At 37.9% G+C, this 23,956-nt stretch overlaps 1 protein-coding gene across 1 annotated transcript in view; it reads left to right on the plus strand.

Moving 5' to 3' along the window:
• Nucleotides 1-23,956, plus strand: part of NAALADL2 (N-acetylated alpha-linked acidic dipeptidase like 2) — a 711,495-nt gene that overhangs the window by 670,943 nt on the left and 16,596 nt on the right. The window contains exon 13 of the mRNA XM_063442690.1: nt 8,916-9,114. Coding sequence (XP_063298760.1) covers nt 8,916-9,114 — 199 coding nt within the window. The remainder of the gene's footprint in view (nt 1-8,915; nt 9,115-23,956) is intronic.

Consider the following 23,956-nt stretch of genomic DNA (forward strand, 5'->3'; position numbering starts at 1 on the left):
CTGAATTCTGTCTAAAGGTGTTTAAATTGGTTTATGATATTTCAGTTTGTGTGCTTAGTTTACAACTAAATTTTCAAATTGTAGAAGAAACCAACAAATATTTCAGTGCAAAAATAATGCTGCATAAACAAAAATGCAGTAATTTTGTAAAGTATCAACACTTTTTGAAAAATCTTTGCTACTTTTTGCCTTTACTTTCTATATTTCTATAATTTTTTTGTATTTTTTTCCTTATGTATACAAACAATAAACAAAAAAAGCACAATATCAAAACTATAAAAGGTGACCAAAAACTAGAAAAAAATCAAATATATGTTTGCATTCTTTTTCTTTACATCCTTTTCCACTCCTTTTTATTTCCCTTTTTTGTTCTGTTTTTCCCCTAACTCTTTCCCTTACTTTCTCTTACTTTCTACTTCCTGCTTAATCTCTGACCTGAAAATGTTCTCATTATGGTTCATTTCACTAATGATATAGTCTTTTTGCTATATAACCCAAATATTTCAGACAAAAAAAAAAATATTATGAAGTTATTTGTAAAGTATTGCCACATTGTTTACATTCTGTTTTACTATTCGGTACTTATTTTCTTCTACCTGTTTAATCTTTTAACCCCTTCAGGATGGAGTCAATTGTACAGGTTCTGATCAAAACAAAATGTAAACAAAAACTGAAATCCGCGCTATATGTCTGTTCAACCGTAATTCACCTCTTTCATATTAAGTGCACCCACACTTATTATATATCATTTTATTCAGGAAAAACAGGGCATTAATTTCTCATGAACTATTCATATATGAAACACAATTTATTATGAATAAAATTAAAAAGGTGAGAAATTAAGATTTAAAAAAATAATGTAGTACCGTCTGACATTTTAGCTGAAAATGTCATAATACTGTTGGCTTTTACTGCAATACAATGCACATATTTGTATTCAGCAGAGTCTCATGAGTACAACAGTACCCCTCTTTAACAGGTTTTATGGTGTTTTGGAAAGTTAAAGGGTCAAATATAGCACATTCCATTTTTTGTATTTTTCACATTGAAATTTGACAGATTAGTAATGTTACTTTTGAGACCGTGTGGTAGCCCAGGAATGAGAATTACCCCCATGATGGCATACCATTTGCAAAAGTAGACAACCAATAATGGGTGTCCCTTATATAGGGGAGTGAATTAATTTAAGCCCCTCTCACAAATACAGGCCAAACGGCCTTAATACTTGTGTATGGGGAAAATAGCCGTATATGGAGTAAGGATCCAGCATAAGCGTAGGATAGTATAAAGGGAGCAAGTCGGTTGTGGTGTGCCGAGACCGACAATATGGTAGGCCTGTAAATAAAGAGGGCAAAAATGAATAATCAAAGATTTAATACAGTCAACAAATATATACAAGTTAACCAGACATTTCCTTAAATGCATTACAGTATTTAATTCCTGGAAGGATTTTGAAGGTAGGAATCTAGGACCGAAAGTGGACACTATTTGTTGTGGGTAGGATAGTATGTTATCTCTACTGTTGGTGCGTGTTGACTCGTTTCGGAATGTGGTAGAGCCAATAGGTAATGATATATGTGTTTACGTACGTGGGATCGTTAAAGACAATGATCTGTCTGAGTGGTGGTGATGGTAGTGGATTTTCTGGCCTGAGAAAGGCATAAAAGGCAATGTGCATGGCTGGTAATGGCCAACTTGGTAGTATAATTGAATGGTTGTAGATCTAATAGGTCCGATAAGGATGAAAGGTTGGATGGCTATTGGTAATCTCTGAGAGGAACGTGGGGGAACGGATTCCTGAAAACCTCTGAGTATATTCTTGTCTGGTATAATAGCATGAAGTTATGGTAGTTTTGGCCATAGGTTATCCTGTGTTGTTGAATGCCTGTAAAATATATAATTAATGGTGTGTGAGATAGTTTAAGGTGGCAAAAAGAAGCAAAACCTAGGAGAAATGTTATGACACAGGTTGAGCTATGTCGTGTTCCAATGAGATTCTTTAAGCCAGGTGAAAAGCTGTGTTATGCGTTCTACAAGTATGGGACGAAAGTGCTAGGTGGGATAGTGCATGCTATGCTGCATGAGTATGTTTACTGCTCCAAAAAATAAAGGGAACACAAAAATAACACATCCTAGATCTGAACGAATTAAATATTCTTCTGAAATACTTTGTTCTTTACATAGTTAAATGTGCTGACAACAAAATCACGCAAAAATAAAAAAATGGAAATCAAATTTATCAACCCATGGAGGTCTGGATTTGGAGTCACACTCAAAATTAAAGTGGAAAAACACACGACAGGCTGATCCAACTTTGTAGGGCTCTAGCAGTGCTCCTCCTGTTCCTCCTTGCACAAACGCAGAGGTAGCGGTCCTGCTGCTGGGTTGTTGCCCTCCTACGGCCTCCTCCACGTTCCCTTTGAGCAGTGTATATTAGGTCGAAGTTGCACTCAAATGATTTGATCAAATTCTTTTTTTTTTTAATTCTTTATTTTGAATTTTAAGTTATGTACGATTTGGGATAGGGATACAGAAAGAAAGTAGGGGGGTTAATAGATGTGGTACAAATTTGCGTTACATTGAGTGGTTTGTCACAGTATGCTGGCGTTCCACGTGCAAGTGGAAGTTGATCGTTATGTTTTTTGGCATTTAGTCATGACAAGTATATTTTGTTAACTCACATATTAGTATGCTTTTCTTCTCCTTCTAGGGTTTGGGGTGGGGTACAGAAGTAAGAAGGGTGGGGAAAGGGGTGCCCTCTCATGGCGGTGTGTTGCTCACATTTGAAGGTACCTCTTGTATCCTTGTCTGGTCTCACAATCTGTTTGCCGGGTACCTCTTGGGGGTGGGCTCGGATTGTTGGGTTAATTGCGGTTTCTGTCGTACCTTGTCTGAGTAGTATAGTGAGGTGTTTAGGGGTGGGGGTTGGGGGTCGGTGTATCGTCCTAGATTATCTTTCCTGTTTTGCCCCTTTTGTCGGTGTGGTAGGGGTATTTTTGAGGATGGTAGGTTCTCGTATTGTCTTTTTGATCAAATTATTTTATTGGATATTCAAGACAGATTTTAGAGAGGCATACACACAGACTGAAGTTTGAATTTGTGGGGAGAACACAAAAAGCTATTGTTGTCTAGTTGTATGTGTGAGCATCTGTGATTGGTCCTCAACAAAACATCTTTTAATAAAGGGTATACATACAATATTATTGTTTTACTGACTAATAGAATCTGGGCCATGTGGTGTTAATTTTGTCCTTAATGTTAATGCTTCTCAAGTTCAATATGTACAACATAATGTGCAGGGGGCAATTAAACATGTAGTTAAGGTGCAATTAGACAAAGTAGGCACAAATATTCTTCAGTTTGGGAACCAAATGACTATATAAGTAACCTGGCAATTGTCAAAAAGTCTATTAATTTAAGAATCTGCATGGATCTCATATTTTTTTAACCAGGCACTAAAATGACCTTAGTTAATCGTGCAAATGCCTTGAACATGCTTCACAAGTACAATATGTCTACTTTTGTTGAGGCACTTTTCTGCAATGTAAATTAAAAGTGAGGATATATAATAATGCAAAGTCTCACATTTTCTTTTCATGTACTTGCAGCACCTTAACTTTATTAACTTTGGACTTAGTGGCATAGTACTCCTACTTAATCATATGCAAACCAGAAAATACACTGAAAATACCTAAAGAAACACTATAGGGTCAGGAACACAAACATGTATTCCTGATCCTATAGTGTTAAAAACACAATCTAGCCCTTCTGCTCCCCTAAATATAGTACAATATTAACTTTATAGGCTCATCTGCCGACTTGGTTGACATCATCAGAAGTGGTGATCTGAGCCAATCACAATGTTTTCCTATAGGAAAACATTGGATTGGCTGATATTGTCAAGGAGGCAGGTCAGGGGTATAGCCAGCACAAGTCAAACACACCCTGGCCAATCAGCATCTCTTCATAGAGATGCATTGAATCAGTGCATCTCTATGAGGAAAGTTGTGTCTCCATGCAGCACTGCCCCAGGAAGCACTAGAGATTTGCCTAGGCTGTAATGTAAACACTACCTTTTCTCTGGAAAGATAGTGTTTACTGCAAAAAGCTTGCAGGGACTGATATATTCAGACACATTTTGTGCAATTCAGACATTCGGATGCTTACGAATGTCCGAAGTTCGATTGCCGTTTTTCCGAATTGCCTGTGCCGAATTTCCGAAGTGCAGAACTGAACCGTATTGACCAAATTGATGAAGCAGATGTATTTTTTTACTTACCCAAATTTCCGAACCGAGCCAAATGTTTTGCCCATGCAGATCCCTAACCCCTACTGTGTGCACATACATGGAACCATGTAGAAAAAAGGAAGAAAAAACCCAAAAAGGGATGTCTTATATAAAGAACGCCCAGAGGGTAAATACCCAGTCCAATCTCAACAGTAGTGTAGTTGCCAAAAAATAAAAAAGCCTTTATTGAAATCTATTAAAAACCTGGGTTATCAGTGATGGACAGAATAATATAGGGATAAATATGTATGGTAGGGACAGGGCTAGTCAAGAGCCTAATAGCCAAAAGGAACCCTCACAAAAAACGGAGAGGGGATAGAAGGCAATATGTACCCCCATACATAACTCAGGTAACAAAGCAGTAGGAGAGAACAGGGAAAGGGAGAAACACACACTCCCAACCAAACAGTAGTGCTATGCTATTACCCTATCTCCTATAAAACACCTTCGTGGGTGTTCTAATCTAAATGCTGTCATAACATCTGAAGCCCCAGGTTACACACACATGCTAGAAAAACATAAATGAAAAGGTGCTCAGAGCAAAGTGCTCAAAGAGTATTAAAAACACAGAAGGACCCGACGTACGTTTCGGCGTGACCACACGCCGTCCTCAGGAGTATCGGCAGTGAGCAAAAACTGTCCGGGCGGTAAATTTATACCTTAAGCTCATAAGCTTTATTGTAATCACCTGTGATTGTGTCTAAGCTGCTCCGGTCCTCCTGCGAATGGGGCTGTGGGGGTGTGGTGTAACACACCATAGTGTAAGCCCACATTTCTATGTCAGAGGTGGCCAGAACAGAAAACTAAACTTAATCAGGTGGAAGGGAATTAACCCTTTGAGTGCCCCGCCCGGAACAGATATAAATGGATACTTACTATGTCTAAAGGGCAGTATCCATAGCTTAACAGTTAACCCTTGGAATGTCCAAATAGTGTCATATAGGTCAAGTATGTGGATTGATTCTTATGGCTGTATTGTGTAGCTTTAGTACAATTAAAGAAACAACTTATAACCGTTGTGAACCAGTAAGGGATAAGTACAATGGCTATATGGGCAATCATACACAGAAGCCGACAATTATTTTATTGCCACTGTAAATAGTAACCCATTAGTTATGCAAACACAAAACAGACCCCTAAACTCTTAGACCTATAATACAAGTAAAGTGAATGGACATATATGAACACCAAATATTAATAGAAATAAATAAAGAATATATACAGGAGTGATACCGTTAAAGTAGAGAAATCAGTTAATGTGCACATTACCTATTTAATCTGCAGATTAACTAGGGCAATCAGTTAAAGTGCCAAAAATTGTTTCATTTTTAAAATATTTCTCACATTACCTAGATAATCTGCAAGTTACCTAGATAATCTGCACATTACCTACTCCCCACTCGTTAAAGTGCAAAAATAATTCTGTCCTCCATCTCTCTGAGGGGCTCACAGCTCTGGAGGACACCATGTTGTGCACAGGCTGCTGTTCTGTTCTTGTCTGGACCACATAGTCACATACCTCTTCAAACAGTTATCCCGAACTGGTAAGAAACGAGGAGCCCCACCACCACAAGAGAGCGAGCGCTTCCTGCACATTATGCAGCAACACCCTGAAATGATCCCAGCAGATGCTCTCCACTGTTCTCAATATCATCATATATTTGAAGACTGTCGGAATCAGTGGTCCATGAGCAGACCTCTCCTTGGACTCATTCTCCTCAATGAGAATTATTTATCGGACTTACGGAGCAGCATTGTTAGTAGCCAGTCCCCCGAGATGCAAAAAGCCATGCGTCTATACTTTGAGAATTTGATGGTGGAGGGCATTGAAAGGAACTTGCTTACAAAAGAATCGAGACAGGTTCGCACAGAATCTTTCTGCCTTCAGACGAGAAGTGAACGACTCTGCAGAGACTGCACTGAAAGGGTGAAACAGGTTCTGCAAGGACATTTTGTAATAAATAATTCCTCTTTACCGAGGGAAATAAAAAAACATTTTGCACTTTAACGATACAGAAGCCTTTAACGTGCACATTACCTCGGAAAGGTGCAGAAAACTCTTGATTCCGCACATTAACAGAGCAAATCAGTTAATCTGCAGATTAACTAGGTAATGTGCACATTAACGGATTTCTCACTTTAGCGGTAACATATACATAAAATCACCTCTAAAAGCTAAAAGGCTTATTCATAGGAAATCACCTTTAAAGAACAATAAATCCAAAATAGTGTAAAACTTTTATACAATCTAATAAGAAAACATAACTTTGGAACACTCACATAAGGCAGAGATACATGAACTTGCTCTGGTGGAAAATGCTTTTTCGGTCCGTATGGGCGACCCTTCCCATCTTGACCGATATAGTTCTCCCCAATATTCCTGCAGGTAATCTGAAACGGGTATATACACAAGGAAATATTGTTTTAAGAAGATTTTTACCATATGAAATAAAGGTCAAATACTCACAAATATAGAGCCTCAGATGGCTCAGTAGATAGGCTCTGTATGGTTCAGGTCATGCCTCATATTCCCTGGTATGCAAGGATTTGATGGCCAGAAGTTGGTTTTAAAAAAAGTAAATAATTTATTAAACTGATATTAAAAAAATAATCAAAGGATATCCCCTTAAATCCTTGTGTTTTTATAAACTTTTGTTGAAATTTGATTGTTTTATCAATGAATTAATGAATAACGAAGGCCGGCTGTCTGACCAAGCGCCAGTCCCACTGAAACGCGAAGCTCACTGCTTATCAAGCCTAGATTTTGCTGTTATTTTCATGATGCAACTTCATTTCCAGTTTTCGGTATGTCCCGTAACTTCCAGATATGGCCAATCGGCGTGTTCAGCTTTTTTCCCACTCTATGTGTTCCAGTTTATGCTTATGCTTTTCAAAGGCATGACATAGAACTTCTTTATCCATGTGGTCCAGGTTTTGTTAATGTACTTTAAAGGGTCTATTAACAATGTCCTTTGGTTACATCAAAGTTTTATGGAAGAGTTCATGTATATCAAACTAAGAATAAAAAGCAGTATTGTCATCTCATTGATAAAATGACCAATTTTAGTCGTAGCTATCCTCCTAATGTATCATTATTACTATGGTTTTAAATAGCTACTATAATTAAAATGATGAAAAAAAACAGATAAAATGTGTATCTTGTAATACCTTTCTTATTGGACTAACAGAATTTTTTTAATGACAAGCTTTCTGGAGATCCTCACTTTCTCAAGTCTGAAGAATGTTTGAACAAGACGACACATAGAATTCAAAGTTGAGTTGTGATACAGGGGTTAAAGCAATATGAGTGCAGATAAGACACGGGTATGATAGAAAATAGACAACATTCTTGCAGAGGGTCATAAACGAGGCTTGACAGAGCATTTCTGGTTTCAGTAGTAGTTGTATCTCTTTTCAGACAGCAATATTACCCTATGTATTTACCCCTTTGAGATTACCTGCAGGAATATTAGGGAGAATTACTATATTCCTTTAACATCAGTCAAGAGGGGAAGGGTCCCAGAAAGCCTTTTTTTCCACCACAGCTAGGTCATATAGCTCTGCCTTAAGAGAGTGTTCCATTGTTATGTGTGTGTTTTTTTGTTTTTTTTAATCAAATTGTATAAAAGTTTTTACAGTATTTTAGATGTATTGCTCATTAAAGGTGTACCCAATTTTATTGAAGATTTCTCATGGATAAGATTTTAGCTTTTAGATGTGATTTTATAGATATACAAATATCACATGCACTATATATATATATATATATATATATATATATAATTTTTTTTATTATTATTTATTTATTTTAAAAAATTGTGTGAAAGTGTTACCTTCTCCCCAAAATGCAAGCAAATCACTGAGAGGAGGTACCGCCACATGCTTTAGTTCCATCCCAAAGCTGTACCAGCATTTTTCGAAGATCTGTTAAATATCATGTACACATCATGTAGTGCTCACCTTTATTCTGAACTAATTTCTTATTGAAGTTCAAATTAAAAATCAAAGTTACTATATTCACAATGTTTATAGCAGCAGCAATCTTGGAAGCTCCAAGGTCTTTCCCATTAAATACTAGATCAGTCTGGATCCATCTTCCACAAAGCTTTAGCGGCTGCCAAGCTAGTTATTAACTTCAGTTCTGTATTTAAACTATACTTCTCTCTTGTTTAGGGACACAATACACTTTTTAGTATGCAGATAGGATTTTCCTACCTTATTAAAATTGTAGTCATTTCTTTCCATAAATAAAACTGTTGAGTGTGAAACAGGGTGTTAAGATAATTTATTGGCATTATCCTTTTACAATGTTGCCATTTTGTTATTGGTGTAAATTCAACAATTTTATCACTAGATGTACTGCTCCGTGTAATTCAAAACTCATAAAAATGCTCCTTTCTAATATTTCCTGAAAAAGAGCAATGCATTTCTGTTACAAAATATGTATAAATCAGCCCCGTTCTTAGCTTGTGAGAATGCAGCTCTTGAATTCAATTCTAGACAAGTGAACATTTGATTAGATTTATTTTGTAGACACAATGTCAAATGAAAACTTGAGTGATAAATTAATGCTTTGTATTGTATAATTCAGATCAACCCCTGATGATATTTTAACTATTGCTTTCAGTTGATAATGTTTCCATGAATTTCTTAATGGAAAAGGCAAGACGTCTGAGAGAAACTGTGCAATTATTTCAGTCCAATGAGATGCGTCCAGCCAATGATCCTATGGAGAGAGACCCCACCAGAGTAAGAATGTTAAATGATATTCTGCAAAATATGGAGAAAAATTTCCTCATTCAAAATGCTCCTCCTGGATTCTTCAGGTAAATAGTTTGTTTTAACAATTTCACTGATGTATGCAATTTTTTACAGAAGCATTTCTATGTCCCAAAATACACCTGGAGCTAGCGCCCAAAGCAAAACCAGATATCTCCTTTCTCAAGACTCTACCCTGGACACACTCAAACTTCACCCTTTAATTCATGGTAATCCCACCATTTTGTTCCTCATAGCCCATACATTCTTGGACTGTATGATCAAAAATATCTCACACACCCACTTAAACAATCACCCACAGGTAAAGAAATGCATTTGTATGTGCAGACACAAACCAGACATATACATACATGCAAACACACACTCAAACATACACAAAGACAGACACAAACACACACATATACATTCACGCATATACAGACAGATATATAGACACAAACATATCCATATTCACTGCTCAAAAAAATAAAGGGAACACAAAAATAACACATCCTAGATCTGAATGAATTAAATATTCTTCTGAAATACTTTGTTCTTTACATAGTTGAATGTGCTGACAACAAAATCACACAAAATAAAAAAATGGAAATCACATTTTTCAACCCATGGAGGTCTGGATTTGGAGTCACACTCAAAATGAAAGTGGAAAAACACACTACAGGCTGATCCAAGTTTGATGTAATGTATTTAAAACAAGTCAAAATGAGGCTCAGTAGTGTGTGTGGCCTCCACGTGCCTGTATGACCTCCCTACAACGCCTGTGCATGCTCCTGATGAGGTGGCGGATGGTCTCCTGAAGGATCTCCTCCCAGACCTGGACTTAAGCATCTGCCAACTCCTGGACAGTCTGTGGTGCAACGTGATGTTGGTGGATGGAGCGAGACATGATGTCCCAGATGTGCTCAATTGGATTCTGGCCTGGGGAATGGGCGGGCCAGTCCATAGCATCAATGCCTTCGTCTTGCAGGAACTGCTGACACACTCCATCCACATGAGGTCTAGCATTGTCTTGCATTAGGAGGAACCCAGGGCCAATCGCACCAGCATATGGTCTCACAAGGGGTCTGAGGATCTCATCCCGGTACCTAATGGCAGTCAGGCTACGTCTGGCGAGCACATGGAGGGCTGTGTAGCCCCCAAAGAAATGCCACCCCACACCATTACTGACCCACTGCCAAACCGGTCATGCTGGAGGATGTTGCAGGCAGCAGAACGTTCTCCACGGCGTCTCCAGACTCTGTAACGTCTGTCACGTGCTCAGTGTGAACCTGTTTTCATCTGTGAAGAGCATAGGGCGCCAGTGATGAATTTGCCAATCTTGGTGTTCTCTGGCAAATGCCAAACGTCCTGCACGGTGTTGGTCTGTAAGCACAACCCCCACCTGTGGACGTCGGGCCCTCATACCACCCTCATGGAGTCTGTTTCTGACTGTTTGAGCAGACACATGCACATTTGTGGCCTGCTGGAGGTCATTTTGCAGGGCTCTGGCAATGCTTCTCCTGTTCCTCCTTGCACAAAGGCGGAGGTAGTGGTCCTGCTGCTGGGTTGTTGCCCTCCTACGGCCTCCTCCACGTCTCCTGATGTACTTGCCTGTCTCCTGGTAGCGCCTCTGGACACTTCCTGACAGACACAGCAAACCTTCTTGCCACAGCTCGCATTGATGTGCCATCCTGGATGAGCTGCACTACCTGAGCCACTTGTGTGGGTTGTAGACTCCGTCTCATGCTACCACTAGTGTAAATGCACCGCCAGCATTCAAAAGTGACCAAAACATAAGCCAGGAAGCATAGGAACTAAGAAGTGGTCTGTGGTCACCACCTGCAGAACCACTCCTTTATTGGGGGTGTCTTGTTAATTGCCTATAATTTCTACCTGTTGTCTATTCCTTTTGCACAACAGCATGTGATTGTCACTCAGTGTTGCTTCCTAAGTGGAAAGTTTGATTTCACAGACGTGTGATTGACTCGGAGTTACATTGTGTTGTTTAAGTGTTCCCTTTATTTTTTTGAGCAGTGTATATAATTGCTGATACCCAGTTAGAATAAAATGGAACTTTAATATAATCTGCCAATTCACCCTAATGTCCTCTGAATTTTCTTATTCCCCCATGTTTATACAATATCCTCGTCCACTGCCTAACACCCCATATGCTTTCTGTGAACATCAGAAGTCTTTTCTATGCAAGCTGACTTTCACATATTTTAGTTGACAAGCCACACCACTCTTAAGCAAAACATAAAATATAAGTTATGAGTTATGTTATGTCATGTCTGTGATCCTGCCAGACTTCCTTCTATCAGTAAAGGATCATGAGGGTTCCTCTTTACATTTTTATATAATATAATAGCAAGTTTGTATTTTCACAAAATACGTGATACGACTTCCAATCATTATTTATAAAGAACAAAAAAAACAATATAGTGCACTGTGCAATTAGAATGGTATATAAACCTAAAAAAAAAAAAACACACTCCATTCTTTGTTTCAGTTATTGCTAGTTCATGGGTGGGCTGTTTGTTTTTATGTTACCCCCACTTAATTTTTGTCCATGTTTCATGCTTCATATGCATAAATTGTATACTTAGTAATATTATTGTATGATATTGAGTCAGGCAAAATATTTCTGAAAAAGGAGAGAGAAAGCTGCTTGCAAGATTTATTTGAATTTACATTATTAGAATGAACAAGATTTTGTTTAAATTACTTTCTTGTCCAATACTAAAAGCTGATTGTTTTCAAATACATATGGTGGAATACATGGCCATATTGGCCTCCATAGTACACGGCAACTATTGAATTGAACGCGCAAGTATTCAGTGGAACGCACTTCCGTTTCCAGCTCCTGACAGGTGTTTGAATATCAGCCGGTATATGGAAGAAAAAGCTTGAAGACTTACAGGTGATCAGGACAAACAATGAATTGAACCAATCAGACCAAGGATAAAGGAAAATGCCCACGGAAGCACCAATGGACTTAGGGATTAGCCCTATTTAAAAGGACTTACAGATGGGAATTGTTAGGCTGCTTTGTTCAAATATGTGTCATTTGTTTTGATTTTAAGGTCCCTGAAGAAGTCCAAGTTTGGGATGAAACATGTAGGAACACTATTGCTGTTCTTATAGCATCATAGAGGTGTCAATTCACCTTTCTATTTACAATAAAGCTGCTAACTTTTTCAATTTACCATCTGGAGTCCTGATCTACAGCAACATTTACAGACTGAGAAGAGGGATTCATAGCCCCCCCTATCAACATTTGGGGAGTCACCCTTTGAGTGCCTTTAATACCTTCATCTTGTGAGTGCATTTATTTACAGCGCACATTCTTTATTTTAATTGAATTGCACTGTTTTGTTAATGCTCTTTTTAGACCTTACAGCTGTATCTCATACATTTCTGTCTGTTTAATGCTGGCAAGGCATCAAGGGAGATGTAGTGCAAAACCTGGAGTGCCAACATTTATCTACTTTTAGAGGATTCAGAAAGATTCTTTATTGGGGTCCACTCGGCCATGCTAAATGGGTTTAAGCAGACGCTGCAGGAGTGGAGAAGGGGAAAATACCACAAAGGTGGGGAATAAAAGGCACACACAAAAGGGACTGGGCGAGAGGCACACAAAAGAGTTGTGGGGGAACAAGAGACACACATGGCTGGTTGGGAGAGAAACACAGAGGAGCTGGAAAAAGGAGAAAGAGACACACAGAGAGGCTAGGGTGTAGAGACACACAAAAGGGTCTGGGAGGGAAAGAGAGGCCTACAAAGGTGGTGGGGGAGAGACACAGAGAAAGGCTTGGGGAGGGGGATAAGAGACACACTCAGATGGATTGGAGATGGGGAGAAGGAGACACCAAAAGGTGCTGGAGGAAGAGGCACACAGAGGGGCTGAGGAATTGGAAAAGAGACACAAAGAAGGGTCTGAGGAAGAAAGGGGCACACAGGAGGTGGGGAAAGAAGAAAGAGACACTCTGAGGGGCTTGCTATGAAGAGAGACTCACAAAAGGGGCTGAGGGAGTGGAGAAAGAGAAACTAACATTCTGTGAGGGATGGTGATCTGACTTATCGAACCAAATATTGCCCAGAGTGCTAATCCATTATGTGATATGTTTTTTGTAACACAGGCTCCAAGCCTCACAAAAAAAGATGAAATATCATATCACCACAACAAGGCTTATAACAATGTTAGTTTAAATTTTATTTGTACCTCTATTGGCTCATTTTAGAATGGAGGATTGACCTAAACATTTTTTCTGTGACATGATTGTTGTTTCAAACCATGTTCCTATGCTAGTTTCTTGAGTTAACAGTGAACTTTGAGATTAATGAAAACATCCAGAGAGTAGCAGGTCTTTGTGCAAAGGTATTTGTTTAACGAGAAGTAAATAAAAATTAAGTAAAATCTGACCGGTAATGAAAAACTCTACTGATAACCAAATATCCTTGTCTCAAATTCCAACATAGAATTATTAAATTATCACTAATCCTTGCTAAATACCTAATTCACAAGCTTTGCAGTTCTTGAAGACAAGCTAAACAGTTCTTGAAGTTCATGGCCAGAGATTTAAGTACACATGTGAGCATCCTCAACTCCCTATTATAAGCTCTAGATTGCAAGATCATACGCTAAATTGCTAAGCAGTTTATATAATAGTGGTGTATATGCTAGATTTGGAACTCATGGGCAGAGGGTTCTGTTCCTTTTGTTGGCAGTGTATATTAAATATAGTTTTAAAGACATTTGAACAGAGCTGTGGAATATCTTTGTTCTCTATAAGTCCTAAACAATATTAAAAACTATTGACTCATGGTTTACATCAAATGCATAATGTTTCAAGCCTTACAGAGAACAACTTACAATAATAAAATACTGTGCATGGTCCAATAAGCAAAGCACAGTGACATTGGACTGTGCTAGGCCTCTGATAACACAAACTGTATACCTGGCAGTTGTACGTGTGTTGTTCGATCTTATAAACCTCAATTTTCTGTTTTGATATGCAGATGGTAAAATAGGAACAAAGTATAATCTATCTGAATTCATGGAGTTATTCTCCCTTATGTCAATAGTAAAGACTTAAAGGGGCACTACAGGCACTGTAACTATAAATCCTACAAAATGTTCAAGAGTCTGATGATGCAAACTGGGGATCTCTCTGTTCATGTCCCTATTGGCACAAAGCTCAACTTCCCTCTTAATCTGCCTAAAGATGATAGCAGTGGAGGAGGTAATAATGGCGGTAGTAATTGCACAGAATAGACTAAGTGAGCCTTCTGCCTGCCACATTACCTTCCATTTCTGCTTCTTCACTCAGTAATAACATCTAACAGTGTCTTTACAGTTGTTGGTTATTACCTGCAGTGAGATGACCCTTCACTTACCCTCTACTCACTTTCATGATGCATAATGTGAAGATGAGACCAATTTACTTAAAGATATCAGGGTTTTCATAGTAGAAACAGAAAATCACCCCTTCTTGGTGCATAAAAAATAATCAACCAGGATGACCATGATTATATTAGTGGAGGAATACATTATGGATATAATGTATTAAAAATATGAATTAGTCAAATCCAGGTGGAGAGCCCCTTTAAATTGCTTTATAATTGTGATTGTTAATACGTTTTAAAAAAGGAGGATTTCAGCAAGTTGGTTTCATAATTGGGTATATTTTCCTTTACATAAATCCTTTAAATTCAGAACAAATGTATTTAAACTACTGCACTATATTTATTGCTATGAAACCATTTAATCTTCTTATGCTTTATTGTGGATCTGAGACATTTCATAATGTAGTTAACTATTGTGCTAAGCAAAATGTGAATCTAATAATATAACAGAAGAAATGAAGCATAAAACATAAGTAAACAGTTATAAAGAGAAATATGAAGGCAATGCTGCAGCCAATGTGCTTTTTTTTGCCTTAGGCTTCTCTTTAAGCACTGTGTTCTTGTTGTATTCCATCCACTAATAGACTACTAAAAATGGAATGAATGACAGTATTTATCATGCCTGCATGTCTATATAAAATGTCAACTTAAATTCTGTGTAACAAATGGGAATTACATTGCTGGCTTTCAAAATGTCTCCATTGTGCATGCTGAATTACCAGAATATGCTAAAACACATGGCTAATATAATAATTTTACAAATATAGATTTCCTATCATTTCCATTAAAAATTTTTTATATATTTTTCTAGCTTAATATGGAATTCTGTTTTTATTTGCTAATGTTGTATCTAATGTGCATGGCACGTTTTTCAATATTAGTGCTTATTATGTATTAAACCTCTCAAAGTTTAAACTATAGTATAGATAGAAAGAACGTAGACAGTAAAGATGCTTCCTGTGTATTATATCTATCAATATTAGCAGCATTTTTATCTGTCCCTTTAAGCAGTCTGAAAATCAAACATGACAATCTTGCATGTCTCTAATTTCAGTGGGCTTTACTATTGTTTGGGAATGTGCTTGGTGATCATGTCTTATTATTCACTAATTGGGTTTCATTGTTCTGTAAAGGTCACTGCGGTGGTGGACTTCTGCTCACATAATTGACCATTTTTTTTCTTCTCATAGAATATTATATTTCACTATAATGCCACTGGCACTCCAGTAAACACATTACAACATATACCTGTAGCTCCACCATCAGGATTTAGCCTGCAGTCTGAGTTAATATTAAAAAGACATATTTTTTTAATGTTGCAATATAGGCATTTTGTTATGTGATTGCTCAAACATAATTTCCGTCTTTCTGATTTAGGATACCAACAAATTTTGAATAGTAATGATGAAAGAAAAAAAAAAAGATGCAACAAAGAAATAGAAAAGAATAACATTTGTTATTTTTAACGCTTTTTTTTTTAATAACGTTTCTACTTTTATAGTTTTGTTTATTATAATTTGAACACAACTACTGCACTTTCACACAACACACATCTAAAACTACTTTAAATTATTTGTCCTGCCTTAATTTGTGAAATGTTGAGTATTCTATCTAAGCAACTTCTAAAACAATATTGTGGCATCTGAGCTTTAGATTTTTTTATTTTTATATTTTTTTTTTTTCTTTGTCGTGCATAGATTGCATTTCAGCCTGTACGGCCACAACAGCTGTAACAGACATTATAACTTCAGGCTTTGTCATGACATTTGAAAGAACTGCTAATTTTTAAATGAAATTAAACAGAAACGAGTAAACAGGTTATTATATTATAGGCACTTAGGGGCGATTTATGAGGCTGCAGAGTGTTTATCAGAGGCTCAGAGATAAGGTGGTCGATTGACTCTGGTGTGATGGAGCAGAGCCATTATGAATAGTGTGTGAATTGTAGGTGATTAAGTCATGTACCTCTATGTGAGGTTAAGGTGTGGTGTATAAGCCATGTTGGAACCTCCGGTCGCTTATTGTTAAAAGAGGGTGAAGGCATGGCACTTGCTATGGTGAGCGTTATATTTGGGTAGAGTGATCTGATGTGCGTCTGAATGTGTAAGTAAACAGTTCAACCTTGGTGTGCATATTATGGGTTCACATGATGGGAACTGGGTGGGTGGTTATTAAATATAGAGATAGCGTGTTCGGGGAGTTCCTGGTTTAGGCCATATTTGGACTTGGTAAGTGGTCAGTTCACAAATATGTGTAGTATCCTGAACGTTTGTCATACAACCAACATTTAACTGGGGGCTAAGTCCAACATAGAGAGTAGTAACATGTAGATAACATATAGGCCCATGTGTCAAGTGGCCTCCCTCCCAGGTACTCTGCGGGAAGCGGGATGAATGGGACAATTTTAGCTAGGTCCCAGGTTGTAGAGGTGGGGGAGGCTGTAAGGCCCAGGGCCGCCAGGACAGTGTCCATCTCAGGGATGTCTGCCACTTTATGTTTGGTGTCTTGGTGCTGAATGAGGAGTACATGCATAGGTCCCCAGCAGTACATCACTCCCTGAGCTGTCAGCGTTGTTGTCAGCGGACAGAGGGATTTCCTAAAGAGTATTGCGGGAGAGGTCAGAGTAGAATGACAGTTTCAAGTCCTCAAACCTGTAGGGATTTTTTCCTTTGAAGACACTCATGAAGGCTGTTCTGTCCTGCCTGTTCTGGAACTTAATTAGTAGATCACTGGTAGTTGTACTTGAGGGCATTCATGGTTTGGGCAGGCGGAACATCCCATCAAGTTGTATTCCCCTGGTTTGCTTGGGGGGTAGGAGGGCCACAAATAGCCTGCAAAGAAAGTGAGGCAGTTCAGCTGGGGTGACTCCATCAGAGAGGCCCCTGATTTTCACATGTTTCCATCGCCGTTGGTCTTCTATATCTGCTAGTTGGTGGGTGAGAGTAGTGTGAGCAGCTGTCAGGTCGGTGACCTGCTTCTGTAGAGCCAGGACCTGTGTTGAGGTTGTTTGGGAGGTCTGCTCCACTGCTGTGAGGCGAGCAGTGAACCCCCTGACGTCTTCCCTCACCTGGGATATTTCAGTGGAGAGCATTTGGAGGAGGTCTGTGAGGAGATTGGTGATTATCTCTATGGTGACCGGGTGAGATGAGCCTGCGGTCAACTGTGGAGGCTTGGAGGGTCTGTGTGATGGGACATCCTCCGAGCTGTCTGTGAACTCGAAGTTGGCCGCCATATTGGGTCCAACCGCGCCATGCGGTCTCCGCAGTAAGTCTCCAATATCTGCTGTAAACCGCGGACGATCTCGTTGTGTTTTTTTAGATTTCCTCCCCATCGGTGTGGGTGCTCTTACCGACAATCTGTTGGGTCGTGTGAGGGTTTGTAGTGGTGGAATTTGAGCCGTTCGTGCTTCCAGGGTGGGAGAGCTGCTCTGGGCGCTAGCTACGCATGCATTTACATGATTGCACATAAGCAGTTAAACTTTTTATAATTTGAAATTACACATAAACAATTTAAAAAATATACACACACTGAGACACACAGATTTGTTTTGCTATAAAGTTTTAAAGGATCACTATAGGGTCACGAACACAAACATGTATTCCTGACCCTATATTATTGTTATTATTATTATTATTATTATTATTATTGCAATTTATATAGCGCCAACAGATTCCATAGCGCTGTACAATATTATTAGAGGGGGGATTTGACTATAAATAGGAAAATTACAAGAAAACTTACAGAAACAAAGGGTTGAAGAGGGCCCTACTCAAACGAGCTTACAGTCTATAGGAGGTGGGGTATAAAACACATTAGGACAGGGAATAGAAGTCAGATTAGGTGGGAGTGGAGCAGAGCTGGAGAAGAGAGTAGAGTACTGCCCTTTCAGAGTACTTCCTATAGTGTTAAAACCACCATCTAGCCCCCCTGGGCCCCTCATGCCTCCATAAATATAGCAAAATCTTACTGTATTCAAGCCAGGAGCTATAGATCTGCATGCTGTTTGCCTAAAAAAAACACACAAAAAACAAGCAGTCTGCTGACATCATCAGAAGTGGTGACCTGATCCAATCACAATGTTTACCCATAGGAATGGCTGAGAATGATAAAGATGCAGATCAGGGGCAGAGCCAGCATGATTCAAACACAGCCCTGGCCAATCAGCATCTCCTCATAGAGATTAATTGAATCAATGAATCTCTATGAGGAAAGTTCAGTGTCTGCATGCAGAGGGAGGATACACTTAATGTTTTTGATGCATTTTAGGCAGCCATGACCCAGGAAGGATCTCTAACAGCCATCTGAGGAGTGGCCAGTGAAGTTATCTTGTAATGTAATCGCTGTAATGTAAACACTGCATTTTCACTGAAAAGACAGTGCTTGCAGCAAAAAGCCTGAAGGTAATGATTCTACTCACCAGAACAAATTCAACTAGAAAAGCTACAATTTATGTGGAAATTGTGTGAAGTGTTCTTGCCTCCACCAGTAGTCTACAACTGGAGTGGGCAGAGTAACTGGGTGGAGTGGCTTGAGTAACTGTTGTGTGGTTGGAGTGGCTGGAGTAACTGTGGAAAGATTGGACTGGGCAGAGTAACTTTATGGAGTGGGTAGAGTAACTGTGTGGAGTGTTTGAAAAGAGTAAAGTAACTATTTGGAGTGGCTCGAAATATATTTATTAAATGTGATAGTGCTCACTTTTGTGTTATCAAAACTGTAGGAATGACAGCAGTTTAGAGAATGTGTTTCATCTAGCAGCCTCTGTGTTCCGGAACACTCTGCTGGCTGCTCACACACCTGGGTTCCTATGGCAACTCACTCGACAGCAAGGGCAGAGGAGAACAGTTAAAAACAAACTGCTCCAAATTGCTCACTTCACTGGCGGTTGCCATCTTCAAACAGTCATAGTTTAAAAACTATAAATCCTACAGCGAAGAGCTTTATATTGTGAGAATCAAACGACCAGACCTACATTTTGATGCATAGTATGTTTCTGAAATATTAAAAATGAAGGCACAGTCACAGTTTAGAAATTGCCCTTCAAATTTGAGGTGACTAGAGTGGAGTTTAAATGAATGTCAATGGACGGTGTGAGTTGCAAACAAATGGTCATATTGTGAAAACTGCCAATTCTATAGCTTAGCCATGGACATTTTTAGTGGCAGCAGGGATAGTTGAATGTTTTGATATAAGATTTGTGTAGGTGGGCTTGAAAATGAGGTAATAGTTTCAGTTTAGAAATCATGTCCTGATTTTTCAGTTCACACTCTAGCTTTTGTCAGCTCCCACTTTAGTTTTGAAAATTCCGCCATTCATTCCTATGGGACCAATTTCGCCACAAAAACAATATTTTGTGAACCATTCAGCGAAACGTTCCACAAAGTAATAGCACACCGGTCAGGAACAATCCGCACGTTTCGGTATATTACTGTGTATGTAGTGTAAAAACTGTGGGAGGAGTTAGGGTGGTAAATTTGGCTATAATAAAAATAATAATATATATGTGAGATAATAGTAAGTGGTCTTGCCATGCAAAAACACTTAATAAGCTGTAGTTGTTCTGGTGACTAGTGTCCCTTTAAGCCTAATACATGCATAGTCTATAAACCTAATTACTATAGTAATTCTTTTTTGTTTTCCATTTTAGAATTTGCATACAACTATCACAATAATGCACAATTATGCACAAAACATATTGAAACCTTTATTAGTTCCTGCCTTATTTTGTGAAATTCAGAGTATTCTTTGTAGGCAAATTCGAAAATGTTATTGTGTCATCTTATTTATTTTTCTTTTTTTATAACTGACTGCTCAAGGTAATATGTACCCAAACAACTTACATCTGAAGGCAGGTTTAAATTCTTAGCATGTTTTTACTAGATCCTCTAACTGCCCCCCTCCCCCCCCCCACCCACCATTTTGTTCACTTTTCATATACCCTTTCTTTTTCACCTTTTATGTACCCTATCACATACTCCCAGCCTGTTACATACAAGCATTCTCACCCAGTCACATACACATACAAATGGCATATGAAATTGAATAACGAAAAATGCAAATCATGTACTTCAGGGTAAAAGAGGCACAAGCAACCTACACCCTAAATGATAGTCAATTAAAGGGAACAACAAACAAGAAGGATTTGGGAATTGTTATGTATTACAAATTAGGCAGCAATATGCAATGTCAATCGGCAGTTGCTAAGGCCAGTAAGGTTTCATCGTGTATAAATAGGGGCATTAATTCTCAGGATGAAAATATAATTTTGCCTCTTTATAAATTGCTGGTAAGACCACACCTTGAATATGCTGTGCAATTTTGTGCACCTGTTCTAAAGAAGGATATTATTGCTGAGATGGTCTACAAAATTGATAAAAGTAACGGAGCATTTTAGTTATGAAGAACGGTTAAAAAAATGAAATCTCTTTAGTTTGGAAGAATGGAGCTTCAAAGTGCATATAATAACATTATACAAATATATATGGGGCCAGTACAAATCATTATCTGGAAATCTATTGATAAACAAGTCTATACATAGGACACAAGGTCACGCAGTTAGGCTGGAAGAAAGGAGATTTCATCTAAGGCAAAGGAAAGGGTTTTTTTTATCAGAAAGAACAATAAGGATGTGGAATTCTCTGCAGAGAGGTGGTTTTATCACAATCTATTCAGATGTGAAAACAGCAATTAGATAATAAATACAAGCTTCTTGATCCAAGGAGATATCTGACTGCCATTTTGGGGCCAAGAAATTTTACCTAGTTTGTTGCAAGATTGGAAGTGCTTCAGACTGGGTGTTTTGCCTTCATTTGGATCAACATAAAAAACAAATGTGAGGAAGGCTGAACTTCAATGCATTCACATACAGTCACCCCGCTTGTCACATTCACGGTACCCACTGAATTACATACATTTCCATGAAGAGATAAGAAATACTAAGAGGAAGGTAGTTATACAGCATTGAAAAGACCTGCAACTAGTTATACTCATTACAGAAATGATTTTTTTCAACCTTAATTACTATCACTATGCTACTGTGTAGTTCCTGGCAATTAAATGGCATCAGGGAAACAGTTGTTTTTTTTGTTTGTTTTTTTTAGAAGTATGCCTTTTCTTAATGTGGTACTTAGAATTAGATTTAAGATATTTCTTTAATTTTATTTTATTGAAAAAAATGTAATCAAACATGATAACACACCTGAACTTTACGATATTGTAATTGTGTTAACAGGATTTATGTCATTTTGAAATCTGCCCTTTGCAAAATTTCATCATTACATATCTAACAGCAGGCTTTTTATCCATGGACAATGTGTCAGTCATATAACTCATGGAAAGCTGTAATTAGTAAATGGTAGAAAATGTTTTTTTTTTCAGGACATTTTTAATAAAATATCTATTTTTGATTGAGTGATTTAGAAGTAATTTAATTGAGGAAAATTAATTGAAATATCTTATCTTAAAGTATGCCATGGAGCACAGAAACAATATAACCAAGTTCAAAATTGTTTATTTTAATGTAAGCAAGATAAAAAGTTAATCTGAACAAACATTTCTAAAATCTTCCAAGGCAACCTTCTGCAACTGAAATCACTGATCGAGAGATTTGTATATATGCTAACCCCTTAAGAACACGTTTTGATCAAAACAAAATGTAAACAAAACTTGGACTTTGACTATATGTCTGTTCAACTCTTTCATATTAAGTGCACCAACACTTATTATATATAATTTTGTTTAGGAGAAACAGGGCTTTAATTTAACATAAAATATTTCGCTATGAAACATAATTTAATATGAATACAATATAACAAAATGTGAGACATTTTATTTTTTTTTAGTTCTGCATGACATTTTTATGGTAATTGTCATAATACTGTTTTTGTTTACTTCACTAAAATACACATATTTGAATTCAACGATGTCTCATGTGTAAAAGAGTACCCCCTATGTACAGGTTTTATGATGTTTTGGGAAGTTACAGGGTAAAATATAGCATGTTAAATTTTTCAGTTTTTTCACATTGAATTTTGCCAGGTTAGTTACGTTGCCTTTGAGACCGTATGGTAGCCTAGGAATGAGAATTACCCCCATGATGGCATACTATTTCAATAGTAGACAAGCCAAGGTATTGCAAATGGGGTATGTCCAGTCTGGCTACTAAAAAGGACTGGACATATACCCAATTTGGAATACCTTGGGTTGTCTACTTTTGCATATATATATATATATATATATGTGATTTAAGTATATATTATTCTATTTTGTACTGTTTTTACCCTTTATTGAACCTTATTTCAGACAGCCGGGGGACAACCTGTCATTCCAGGCACTCCCCCTGCTGGCACTGCTTTGGGCAGCTATTCCGTCTATGTGATTGTGAGGTCTTCGCAAGGACCTCGCGATCACATAGCCCAGGAGGGCCGAATCAGCAGCAGGGGGACTCCCTGGGATGACCGGCAAGTCCCCCCATCTCTATCTCTGGCGGGGGATCACCAGGGAGCAGGTAAGTCCCCTGGACAGTGGGGACATACTATGCCATCTGCCGGCATTTAGAGCCGGGTCCCCAAGGATGGCATAGGGGTTAATGAATATGTTATTTTATGTATTTTAGTTTTTTGTATCATTGAACTCATATAACAACAATATTATCACTATTAATATAAGCAGTATCAGCAGCTTCCATTTTCATTTTAAATACGTGATCTGGGTTCCAGCAAAGGGTGCCTCAAAATGTTTTACAAAGTGTTTCAATACAATAGGATCAGTTATTTTATAAAAACTTTGAAATCACCAGGTAAGAAAAAGAAAACAAAAGCAGAGCATGAAAAGGAAACAGACTTAATAGAAAACACATATGGAAAAAGTGTCTCATATCTACTCTTAAACAAGGAGAGACTCATTAAAGTTACATTGCCTGGGTTTAGAGAGTTGCATAGCTGAGTGTAGTCTGCATGCTGGTTGGATCCTAATCCATGGTGATGCAATAAATAATAGCAGAGCCAACACTGAGTACAACAGTATCACAAAGATTCTTAACAGAATCATCTTACCCAATTGCAGAACAAGGTCTTCTAGTCCTTACTGATTCTATGCAAGTCAATATTATACCATGATACATGGTTTTAAAAAGGAAGTTGTACCTAACAAAGGCTTGATTAAATATATTTGCATACATTTTTCAAATGATTGAAATTTGTTATAAAAACTTTTCACATTATTTATCTAAATAAGTCAACATTAAATTATATGGGGATTTTTGTAGATAAATCATTTGGAACAGATTGAAATCATTGGAAAGCTTATGCAAAAAATATTGAATCATGGGAAAAGATGGCTGACCAGTCCCTTGAATGCACAGAGATGATTATCCACAGCACAGACCAGAGCAGTCTCTGGGAAGTTTGATATCACCAAGTTACTCACCCCAACCACAGCTGAAATTACAGCTGCCTTGATTCTGATTGTTAAAAACCAGGAGACAAAAATGCTATCTGCAAACAAATT

Source organism: Pelobates fuscus, chromosome 2 (assembly GCF_036172605.1).
Source record: "Pelobates fuscus isolate aPelFus1 chromosome 2, aPelFus1.pri, whole genome shotgun sequence".
Lineage (NCBI taxonomy): Eukaryota > Metazoa > Chordata > Amphibia > Anura > Pelobatidae > Pelobates > Pelobates fuscus.